The sequence below is a fragment of the Podarcis gaigeae genome, assembly GCF_964106915.1.
Source record: "Podarcis gaigeae genome assembly, chromosome: 11".
Classification (NCBI taxonomy): domain Eukaryota; kingdom Metazoa; phylum Chordata; class Lepidosauria; order Squamata; family Lacertidae; genus Podarcis; species Podarcis gaigeae.
The window spans coordinates 40,651,073-40,663,756 of NC_139687.1; the positions used below are offsets into that span (position 1 = coordinate 40,651,073).

General features: G+C 42.3%; 1 protein-coding gene across 2 annotated transcripts in view; it reads left to right on the top strand.

Moving 5' to 3' along the window:
• DEPDC1B (DEP domain containing 1B) overlaps positions 1–12,684 on the top strand; it is a 32,994-nt gene that overhangs the window by 4,380 nt on the left and 15,930 nt on the right. For both annotated transcript variants that reach the window (XM_083703590.1, XM_083703589.1), the window contains exons 3-6: positions 7,134–7,269; positions 8,403–8,530; positions 9,318–9,448; positions 12,352–12,399. In XM_083703590.1, the coding sequence (XP_083559716.1) occupies positions 7,134–7,269; positions 8,403–8,530; positions 9,318–9,448; positions 12,352–12,399 (443 nt within the window). The remainder of the gene's footprint in view (positions 1–7,133; positions 7,270–8,402; positions 8,531–9,317; positions 9,449–12,351; positions 12,400–12,684) is intronic.

Genomic DNA, 12,684 nt, shown 5'->3' on the forward strand with positions numbered 1-12,684 from the left:
GTCTTGTGGTCTGGTGCGTCTTATAGAGCGAAAAATACGGTAGTTTTTAGGTGATAAATGGAAGTATAGCAGAAAGGTATCATTACTAGATATGTACTTTCTGGTGGGAAAGGTTCCAGTTTGTGCTGCCTGCTTTCTGTCAATCCTCCCACTCAGTGAATAAATTGGGATTCATGGAACTGATACTGGGTACAGCTTCTGGCTGCATATATGCTTGGTGGCAGCCCATGATGAATTCTTACCCCGAAATGCTTTTAAACCTGCCCTAGCTCAAGGCAGTAACTGGGGTTGGTGTTCAGATAACATTTGAAAGCTCAAAGGTTGCTATTTGTAGACTGCAAACATTAAGGCATTAAACACACCTTCATAAAAAGGAAATGGGTAACAGGTCATGTAGCAAAGGTTTTTAAAACCTTAATCAAATGTTTGACTACACCCAAGGGTTATTTTTACATAAAAATGAAGCAGTGTGCAGTATAAACAGCAAATATGGATTGTCCAAGAGTCTTTAATTAAACTGGTATGACCTATTAGTGTTGGATGAGATCCATTGATTAAGAGTACAGTGGTACCTCAGGTTACATACACTTCAGGTTACAGACTCCGCTAACCCAGAAATAGTGCTTCAGGTTAAGAACTTTGCTTCAGGATGAGAACAGAAATTGTGCTTCAGCGGCGCGACGGCAGCAGGAGGCCCCATTAGCTAAAGTGGTGCTTCAGGTTAAGAACAGTTTCAGGTTAAGAACGGACCTCCGGAACGAATTAAGTACTTAACCCGAGGTACCACTGTACAGTTATTGGACCCACCAGTTACAATAAATTAGGAGTTTAAAATAATGTGATTATATCCTTGGTCACTGTAGGCAGGAGATTACACGTTTGTGTACCTTGGCAATGATTACTTTCTAGCATGAAGGAAATAATTGGCCGACATTAATATGACTGCTTTTGAATTATGGTGCTGGAGGAGACTCTTGAGAGTCCCATGGACTGCAAGAAGAACAAACCGATCCATTCTTAAGGAAATCAGCCCTGAGTGCTCACTGGAAGGACAGATCATGAAGTTGAGGCTCCAGTACTTTGGCCACCTCATGAGAAGAGAAGACTCCCTGGAAAAGACCCTGATGTTGGGAAAGATTGAGGGCACAAAGAGAAGGGGACGACAGAGGATGAGATGGTTGGATAGTGTCTTTGAAGCTACAAACATGAGTCTGACCAAACTGCGGGAGGCAGTGGAAGACAGAAGTGCCTGGCGTGCTCTGGTCCATGGGGTCATGAAGAGTCGGACATGACTAAATGACTAAACAACAACAAATATGACTTAGATGTTTCCTGTGTTTTGACATTTGCGATGCATCTTCTTAGCATTTTCTGAAACTTTTTGATAAGGGAGTCAAAGAAGATTAATGCAGGCTGGAGTTCCTGCCTTATGACTATTGCATGCCTGCAACTTGAGCCACGTTAAGAGCCACACGTGTTTATCCCCATGTGCCGCCATCTTGCATTTTCCTCAACGAAGCAAAGTTCTCTTGTACAATGGTTAAGAATTATGCAGCTGTAGAATATCTAGTACCTTGTCATGCATGGTAGACTAGTTACAGCCAGACTAGACTACTGTAATATGGTCTGTGTGGGGCTGCCATTGAAGATGACTGAGTGTGCATTTGGGCATGTGGAGTATTGTGTTATACCTTTTCATCCAATATACTGGCATATACCTACAGGATCCCCTCTCCTGGTATGCCCCACGGAGGACCTTAAGGTCCATAAATAGCAACACCCTAGAGGTCCCGGGCCCTTAGGAAGGTAGATTAGCCTCAATCAGAGCCAGGGTTCTTTCAACACTGGCTCCGGCCTGGTGGAACGCTCTGTCTCATGAGACCAGGGCCCTGCGGGACCTGATTTCTTTCCCCTGGCCTTTGGCTTAGAATCAGTTTGATTTCCTCCCCCTCTTTTTCCTTTCTCCTCCTGTAAAGAGGCTGCATCTTAATGTTTTAATGTTGCATTTTAATCTTGTTTTTTAAATTGTATTTTAATCAACTTGTATTATTGGTTGTTAGCTGCCCTGAGGGCTGGGGAGGGCGGGGTATAAATAAAATTTATTATTATGTCATTCTAAATTACATTCACACCAGTGGTCATGGTGTGGCTCAAGAATTTGTGTCATTGGACAATGTCGATACTTTCCACACACATGTGCTTCAATCCATCCTTGATTCCCCCATGTAAACAGCTAGAAAGTACTTTATGCTTGTATACCACACCAAATTTTGTCACTTTTCACCTGTGATTTTCCAGGTTAAGGGGATTGCAAACAGATTTTTTTCCTGGAATAAAAAACAACACACATGGGAATGGTTGCTAACCATGCACTATATACCATTAGTTTTCCGGAAGTGGTCTTTAGGTTACGTGTAAACTCAAATATAGTACAGAAATTAATAGTTAGGGAAATGCTGGGGAAACAGAATAAACTGCTGTGGGAATGCAGCCTGAGAAACCAAAGGTGGTATAGAATGCAACCGCTTGTCATTGGGGCTAGGCAGTCAGAGCTCATACTGGTTCTGTAATAGCTGCACTGGCTTATTTCCATTTGAAAGTACTGGTTTTAAGCTTTAAAGTCCTAAATGGTTTGGGGTGAGCATTATCCTACTAAATGGTTTGGGATGAGCTGCCCCAAGTTGCTGGGGAAACCCAGCCAGGTGGGCGGTGTATTATTATTATTATTAATAATAATAATAATAATAATAATAATTAGTGTCACAGGCTGCTGAGGTTCATTGAGACTTTACAAAGGGCTGAGCCTTGGTAGGCCCTTCCCTGGAGAAATTCTTGCCAAGAGAGGTTCAGCAGGAGCCATCCTTGCTTGTTTTTAAGGGTCTTGTAAAAACTGTATCGTGGCTTTTCAAACCTGAGATTCTCTGCCAGCCAACTTTACCTGATGGGTTTTCCTTATTTAAAGAATAATAAAAAAAGAGTTCAGATGTAAACAACAACAATAAAGTTCATACAGACACTAAAATGGATAGAGAATGAAAGCCGCTCATATAAATATGAAGGAAAACGTTAATACAACCATATATTATGGAAGGAGGCAGGTACAGTTTTGTCCTACAGAGTCTTTGCTTGTGTGCTGGATCAACAGCCACCAGCCTGCCATCAATTTCTCTTGGGCTTGTTGCCCTCTCGCCACACAGAGTTTTGAATCAGATTCTCATAAAGTGCTATGTCCGAAACTATATTATATCAATTTTATCATTTAAACTCTTTGTTCCTTTGCAGTTCCTAGCTATCATTATTCTTCCTGCTATTAATAAATAACCAATAAGTAAATGTTTCTATAATAATCCTTGGTTGTCTCCATTGAATATACCCAACAATGTTATTTCAGGATTCTTCTTTTATTTACGTTTTTCTTTGGTTTTATTGTAATACTGTGTGTTACAATATGAATGTTACAATACGAAACACACAGTATACACAGTTTTATATGAAACTATTTATAATACTGAAACAAATAAATAAGTGTCCCTGCTCACTGGTCTACCTTTAAAATCAATTAGGTGTTTGCATTTTTGCAATGCTGAACTTTAATCTTTTCAGATAGCGCCATAATGTAATTTTATAATTATACTGTTGTGTTTCCTTGGGTGTACTAGTCATTTTATTTATACAAATGATGTCGTAATAGGTTGCAAAATACTGGATTTTATTCCGTGGCGGCTGATCCCTGCTTGTATATGCTGTAGCCGTGATGAAATAGGTTCATGAGCATTAGCATGATGAAATAGGCTCACGGCGTTATGTAGGTGCCACACATATTAGCCCATTTAGCTTTGCATTGCCCAGTACAATTCATTTGTATTGCATTGCCTGTAGCTCTCCATGGGCCTTTCTTGCTACCTGACCTTTTAAGTGCAGGTGAGAGGGGTGGAACCCAAGACCTCCTGCATACAAAGCACAACTGAGCAGTTATCCTTCCCCCTAACTTTAGCGTACTGTTAGAAGTGTTGTAAAGCGGAACCTTCGTTCAATACATCCAGGTCTCCTTCCAACACATGCCCTATGCAGGGTGTAGCAGGATCTTCATGAAAGCAGAACAAAGTAATTCCCTTCTGATTTCCTCGATTGGTCCCCTGACTCTTCTGAACCAACCTTTTCCCTCTCTAGGTTGAAGTTGGTTTCTGCTTTTTTGCTTCCTCCCCCATCTTAAACATGTGCCCCCCCCCTGCCCCAAGTTCCCAGAATGTGTATCAAAGTAGTTTTAAAAAGCTAGAAGCTATTTTTTTTAGGGAAGGAGTTACACAAAACCTCTCTTTGTCCAGTTAGTATTTATCAGTAGTATTATCAAGCATGAAAAATTAAGGCGATAACTATTCTGTTTCAAACAAAATGGGAAAACCTTTTACAACCTGTGGGCTGAATTCCGTTGTGGCCAGCCTTCCAGGGCCCATATGCCAGTGTTGGGCAGTTCCAGATTTAAAAGTGAGCAGGGTGCAACTTTGGGAGACCCATGGTTTGGGATGGTGACTGTCCATAGAGCCAAAAATATATTTTGCAGTATTTTTCCTGTACAGTGGTACCTCGGTTTTCGAACGCCTCCATTGACGAACATTTCTGAACTCGAACGCTGTAAACCCAGAAGTCAATGCTTCGGTTTTTGAACATGCCTTTGATGTCAAACAGGAAACGCAGCTTCTGTATTGAGTTTTCTATATTGAGTTTCCGGTTTTGGAACTCAAATGGTCTTCCGGAATGGATTACGTTCGAAAACCGAGGTACCACTGTATCCCTGTGGTGCTTTCTCCCATAATGTACATGATACTGAGTAAGCATCTTATCTTTTTATTCTGTGAACCGGTATGAAGGGAGGTATACAAATTTAATAAATAATTATTGTGTTTCCACTGTATTGTTTTCTCTTTTATTGGACTGTCCTTCCTTCCTTCCTTCCTTCCTTCCTTCCTTCCTTCCGTTCCATTTGTCTTCTTGGCATTTGTTCTACCTGCTTCTGTACCAGAAGATGAAACAAATATATATTTTTATAGAATAATGTAAGGCAGGGCAAAGGTAACAATGGGTGGATCAAAATATGTGACTCAAACCTTTGTACAGTTGGCTACATTCCAGCCATGCAGAAATCCAGAGGCTTTTGCACACACACGCCTCTCTCTCCACCTTCCATCAAGGCTCAAGCAAGTAGCATTATCATAGTTCAGCATCACATTCCAGACTGGCAAAACCACTCAAGGAGGATATGGAATAGAGCAGTGGCAAAGCATGGTTCTCAACTTGTTTCCCTTCTTTAAAAAAATGTAAAGAAACTTTCAGATTTCAGCAGTGCTTGGTGTTAATTGTTCAGCTGTCTGGTATTATTTTATCAGTTTATTTATTAAGAATTTTGTATGGCTGTCCCCGTAGAGTGAATTAACTTGCCAGAGATCAATGCAGTAAACTGAAGCTGTGGTTTTGGTCAATATCTTATCTACCAAAGCATGTTGTTCTATATCTATATCTGGTCTATATATAGACCAAAGTATGTGGTCTATAGGATGCAGGTGGCGCTGTGGGTTAAAGCCTCAGCGCCTAGGACTTGCCGATCGAAAGGTCGGCGGTTCGAATCCCTGCGGCGGGGTGCGCTCCCGCTGCTCGGTCCCAGCGCCTGCCAACCTAGCAGTTCGAAAGCACCTCCGGGTGCAAGTAGATAAATAGGGACCGCTTACCAGCGGGAAGGTAAACGGCGTTTCCGTGTGCGGCTCTGGCTCGCCAGAGCAGCGATGTCACGCTGGCCACGTGACCTGGAAGTGTCTCCGGACAGCGCTGGCCCCTGGCCTCTTGAGTGAGAAGGGCGCACAACCCCAGAGTCTGTCAAGACTGGCCCGTACGGGCAGGGGTACCTTTACCTTTACTTTATGTGGTCTATATCTTATCTACCAAAGCATGTTGTTCTTCTTAACTTTCAGGACAATGGATATATTTGGAGCACCATCTGGTGGACAATTGCAAACAGTTTTTCCTCTCTTCCCCTCCCCCCTGCACCTAGTAATTATTGCAGGTGGGAGTTTAGTTGCTTTTATTTTTGCTGTCTTTATTGTTAAATTGCTTTGGGATGTTTTATGGCGAGTGATTCATAAATGAATTAAATAGCATAGGAACACATAGGGGAAGCTTATTTACACAGCAATCGATGATGCCTAAAGCCTTAATCTTAGCTTTGTTATTTTCAGAATAATGGCTTGGGTCAGTTGCCCTTTCTTTTTTTCACAGACAGAGAAAAGAGAGTCAAAGTTATCAACTGGGTCTGTGGTTTGACTTGATTTAGGGTCAAAGGATAACACTCCAGCTGGTGAGCTGTACTAATTTTGAGCTGCTGTACAATTCTATAAGCAACTTAATGAGAGAAACTGCTCCCTAGAAGAACATACTAGCTCCTGTCTTTTCACCCATCCACTTTCCTCATGTGGGCATTTCCCATTGGCTCCATCTACACTATAGATTTAAAGCAGTATCATACCATTTTAAACAGTCATGCTTTTCCCCAAAGAATCCTGCAAACTGTGGTTTGTTAAGGGTGCTGATGTTGTGAGGCGCTTATTGCTTTTACAGAGCTACAATTCCCAGAGTGGTTTAACAATCAACCCTCTACCCAGGAAATTCTGGAAACTGTAGTTCTGTGAGGGGAACAGGGGTCTCCTAAGAGCTCTCAGTATGCTTAGCAAACTACAGTTCCCAGGATTATTTGGGGTAAACCAGGACTGTTTAAAGTGGTATGATACTGCTTTAAATCTATAGTGCAGATGAGGCCCATTACTTTTTTCATTAACCAGCCCAGCTCTGGAAAGGGTCCATGTTGATGGAGCAATAGAATATTATTCTGCTGTTTCCATCAACAAAGTCTGTGCATGATATGAAAGAGTTCCAGCCTTTCGTTTTGCACATTGATGACTTTGTTGGTTTCATCCCAGAATCAGCTTCTAGGTCAAGAAGGCCAGTGTGTAAACATTTCACATGTGCCTCAAACAATTAGATTGCAACCAGAAGATGTGAGTCCTCTCTCTCTCTCTCTCGCTGCCCCTCACAATGTTCACAAGCTGGACTCAATTGTGGCTTTAACACTTTGTTTTTCATTTTAGATTTCCTCCTTTCTCGCCACTCAAACCATATCCCAAACGATCCCCGTACCGAAAGGAAGTTGTCAAATTCCCAAACTGGAATGATTTTGAAAGAGATACTTTCCAAGAACAGATCCCAGGGAAGCCCCTCGTGTTGGTAAGATTTCCATCTGTATGAATATCATTTTGATGCGGAAGATGCTAACTACAAGCTCCTGTTCACTGACATATCTGTGAAAGGCATCCTTTCTTTCCTCCCAAGGGGCGAGCGACAGCGAAGCCAATCAGGCTCTGTGGAGAAGTGTTGCTACACCCAGTTCAGTCCCTGACACCTTTTGGAGCTGACTTCCACCTGGGTGTGGACCAGGCAATCCTGGGCTGTGGCTTTAGTATTGTCATCACCAACTTTCCCTTCTTCCCTCTGGGTAGAGAACATAATTGCTATGGACTATGATTAGTCAATAGTTGCAGGGGCTGGAAAGGAATCCTACTCACGACATATGGTGTGGTATGGATTTTGCCTTCCCTACAGCAATTAAGAGTTTATGGTTAATCTTACTATTTATTATTTATTGAATGTATACACTGCCCTATACCCAGAGGTCAGGGCGGTTCACAGGAAAGATCAACAGAAAAACAACAATGTATATAATCAAAATAAAGACAGTAACCCAATAACAACTCCCCCCCCCAAAAAAAAGAGAGCTGCATTTTATAAGGGCATAGGATGTCAATCAGATCAACCAAAGGCTTGGTTAAAAAGGAACATTTTTGCCTGGCACCTAAAGGTGTATAATGAAGGCACCAGATGAACGTCCCTGGGGGGAGCATTCCACAGGCAGGGAGCCACTGCAGAGAAGGCCCTGTTCTCGTGTTGCCACACTCTGGACCTCTCGAGGAGGAGGCACATGAAGGAGGGCCTCAGAAGTTGATCTCAGGGTCTGGGTAGGTTCAAATGGGAAGAGGTGGTCCTTGAGGTTTAAGGCTTTATAGGTCAAAACCTATAACCTTTGAATTGGGCCTAGAAACCAGTTGGTAGCCAGTGCAGTCAGACCAGGATCGGTGTAAAATGCTCAAACTGTCTTGCTCCGGTGAGCAACCTGGCCGCTGAATTCTGCACTAGCATGTAGGACACATTATCTTCTCTACACTGTTGCTTAGAAATGTACTGGAGAATTGGCAATTATTTGCAACTAACATCTCTGGATCGGTGTAGGATTAGGGTCCTTATTAAGGGAAATAATTATTATATACAGTACTAAAACTTGTTATCTTTCTCGTCTCTTGTAGAATTCTGAAATGTGGTTCAAACGTCACAGTATTGCAATTGGAGAAGTACCAACGTGCAAACTCATACATCGCCGACAACTAACAGAATCAAATCTGGAAGATATATGGAGGTCCATGACTCTATCGCAGTAAGTAGATTGCATGAACCTTTCTCTGTCAACCTAAGCTGAGAGTAAGTAGCAGAAAGCAATAGGCTGTGCTTTGCATGCATGCATGCATGCATAAATAAATATTCCAACTTGCCACTAAGAAAATACAAAGTCAGCAATTCAGTAATCCATAAACTGAAATTCTTTTGCCTTTTTTCAGCTGGCTTGTTGACTCAAGCCCCTGAACTGCAATGCCCAGCTTTTTAAAAATAATAATAATAATACAGTGGTACCTTGGGTTAAATAATTCATTCTGGAGGTCCGTTCTTAACCTGAAACTGTTCTAGAGGTACCACTGTTTACTATAGAATATTGCTGGAATGTGGTGTGTGATGCCTTTAGTTATTTTGGTTAGTTATTTTAGTTATTTTGGGGTTGTTTCGTTCTCTAGAGTAGGTGGGGAAACTAGCGTGTGGACACTCTCACTGGTTTTTCCTAACTGGGGGGAGGTTGGCATTTATAAAATGCACTTTGATGGGTAAGAACGGGTTTTTCATTATGACATGCAACCTCAGCATTATAGTCACATGTATCTAAAATATATGGGTGCTGTAAAGCATTCATTTTAAACCAGAATGTTGCTTTTTCTATTGGTATTGCGAGCTTCAAGGCGGCTTGTGATGCCTATTAAAAAATACTGCATCTGTCTGAACTTTTTGTATTCCAGTAAAAGTACTTCCTTGTGATGTGCGGTGCTTCTACAACTAACTGTGCTGCTAGTCTGATAAACCTATTTGTTTCCCCATCTCCCACCCTCTTATTGCAGCTTGCAAAAGACTTTAGGCTTGGATTCTCTGAATGACATGCTGGACATTAAACTTGTGAATCCAAAGCATATAATTCAGAATGTGTATAATGTTAACAAGCAGGGGGTTGTCATCCTAGAAGATAAATCAAGTAAGTAGAGTAATTTGTTTAGTTTGTTACAGCTTTTCTAGGATTTGTGCTTGATAATATGGTAATTCAGCGGGGAGAGGGGAGGAACATTCTGTAGCTGAATCATAAAGTTAGACTTTTCTCCCCAGAAGAAGAAAATTACTATATACCATTAAAGAGTATATTGGGGAGTGTCATGTTATTTACATTTATTTAGTTGTTTGTAGGGCTTCTCAAGTTTGGACTATTGTATATTTTTGAATGATTTCTGATAAGTTATCCACGAATACAACTTCATGTCCTTTCCATAAGACATTCTGAACCAGTAAGAGCATTAGGTGGTAACTGTACACTATTTTTATGGAGGTAAACAAATCCATAATTAAAAGACAGGCTGTTCTTTATTATCATCTAAGTAGATAAGTGGGACGTGGGTGGTGCTGTGGTCTAAACCACAGAGCCTAGGGCTTGTTGATCAGAAGGTCTGTGGTTAAATCCCCGCGATGGGGTGAGCTCCTGTTGCTCAAGCCCTGCTCCTGCCAACCTAGCAGTTCGAAAGCACGTCCAAGTGCAAGTAGATAAATAGGTACCGCTTAGGCAGGAAGGTAAATGATGTTTCCGTGCGCTGCTCTGGTTCACCAGAAGTGGCTTAGTCATGCTGGCCACATGACCTGGAAGCTGTACACTGGCTCCCTCGGCCAATAAAGCGAGATGTCGTCCGCAACTGGACCTAATGGTCGGGGGTCCCTTTACCTTTAAGTAGATAAGCAGAAGTGTTAAAGTTTCATGATTCAACATCACCTTGCTGAGTAATTTCCTTTTATGTGATCCCAACCTGTTTGAAGCTAAGTACACAACCCACAAACATGGCGTAATTGTTTCTTATTAAGGCTGGCTTTCCCCCATGACACATCCTTTGTATGGACATAATCTGTGGGCGTGTAATCTGAAGGCAGCATGAGTTTTGTTTTTCTGCAGTTACATCTGTTTAGAAGGCTCCCTCTCGCTCCGCAAAATTAAATACTTCCCTGTTTCCAAACTTGACGCATTTGTGCACATAGGTCTTTGTTGCACTATGGTGATTCTGCAGCATATTGTTGCGGAATTCCTTCCTGCGGGAAGCCGTGGTGGCCAGCAGCTTGGATGGCCTTAAAAGACGATTAGACAACTTCACAGAGGTTAAGGCTGTCAATGGCTAATCTGACTCCATGGTCAGAGATAGCAATGCTTCTGAATACCAGTTGCTGAAGACACCAGGAGGGGAGAGGGCTCTCGTTCTCAGGTCCTGTTGTGGGTTTCCCACAGGCATCTGGTTAGCCACTGTGAGAACAGGATGCTAGACTACATGAGCTAACCTAGGTGATCCTGTGCTGCTGAAGCATTTTGCTGCTATTGGGGGCTGCTTAACAGATCGTAATCCACTGCAAACGTTTTTATTATAATGTATTATTATTTACTTTTAATTTTTATTATTATTGTTATTAACACACATGTCCTTATGCATGTAAAAAATGGAGGTCAATTGGAAACCTTTATTGTACAACAAGCGACTAACCTGTTCAAATAATAATAATAATAATAATAATAATAATAATAATAATAATAATTTTTATTTATACCCCGCCCTCCCCAGCCAAGGCCGGGCTCAGGGCGGCCAAGAAGCAACGATAAAAACCAGCTGAATGAATACAACTTTAAAAAAAGATTAAAATACAACAGTAAAATATTGAAACAGTAAAATATTAAAATGCAGCCTCATCACAGGAGGAGAAAGAAAATAGAAAGAGGGGGAGGGAATCAAATTGGCTCCAAGCCAAAGGCCAGGCAGAACAACTCTGTCTTACAGGCTCTGCGGAAAGAAATCAGATTCTGCAGGGCCCTGGTCTCATGAGACAGAGCATTCCACCAGGCTGGAGCCAGTGTTGAGAAAGCCCTGGCTCTGGTTGAAGCTAATCTAACTTCCTTAGGGCCCGGGACCACTAGGGTGTTGCTATTTATGGACCTTAAGGTCCTCTGTGGGGCATACCGGTACGAGGGTCCTAATAGCACTTGTTCTGCAAAGGTGTTGGCTTGGATCCAATGGCAGTCCTACTCAGAGTAGGCCAATTGAAGTTAATGGACATGACTAACTTGGGTTCAATGGGTCTAAGTAGGACATAGTTGTTTCCACCTGTGCCGTATGTGAAGTGGTTCTTGGGATGGAAATGAGCAGCTGCCGCCAATACAAACTTTCCAAAGATATAGAGCAGGGTTTTCCAAACTTGGGTCTCCAGTATTTTTTGGGGACTACAATTCCTATGATCCCAGACTGCTGGGTTCTGCTAGCTAGGGGTCATGGGAGTTGTAGTCCAAAACCAGCCAGAGACCCAAGTTTGAGAAACCCTGACAAAGAGTGACTATGTCTGTCCTCAGAGATACATGCCATTCTTTCTTATGGCTCAAGACTGAGGCGGAGACTGTATTGTGTACTTCTCTGATGGAAATTGCTGTCCTAATCACCATCATCACTACTATTTACCTGCCCTTTCCCCGAAGTTCCCAGGGCGGGTTACATCAATTAAAGCACAGTGTTGAAAACCTTTTAAAACAACTTGCAATCACAGAAATAAGGCGGGTCCTGAAAATATACACCCCAGTTTTCAAAAGCCAGGGTAAACAGAAGAGTCTGCAGGCTTTGTTGAAAGCTGTATAACAAAGATTCCAGATGTGCCCCTGTTGGGAGGAAGTTCCAAAACCTGGGTTGCCATAGAGAAAGCCTTCTGCCAGGCTACCACCCTGGAGTTGATTGGGACGACTCTATGGCTGTAGATGAGCTCCTGGATGAGGCTTCCCTGTAGCTTGTAAATCCATTCCTCTGCTTCGTAAAAGTCAGTGTTGATCTATTTAACGATTTTTGAAAATTCTCACATCTCTATTCACTGCAGAGGAGCTGCCTCACTGGGTTCTATCGGCAATGAAGTGTCTGGCAAGTTGTAAGTATCAGTTTGATTTCAGTGTGAATAGGGAAACTCCTCCCCCTTTTCTGTTTTAAGAAAGCCATTTTGACAAGGGCAAATAAGGCTTCATTCATCATTATGAGCCGCAGTGTGAGGCCGTCTGTTTGTCACAGGCTAGTTGGACGCAGAGGAATAGTGGGACGAACCAGCTGGGGAACCCCCAAGGGAAGAAGGCTCAGAGCCCGTGGATTGGTAGTAGGACACCGATGAGTGGTCAGAGGGAGAAAAAGGAGAAGACTGGGAAGAGGACGGGTTGGAAGC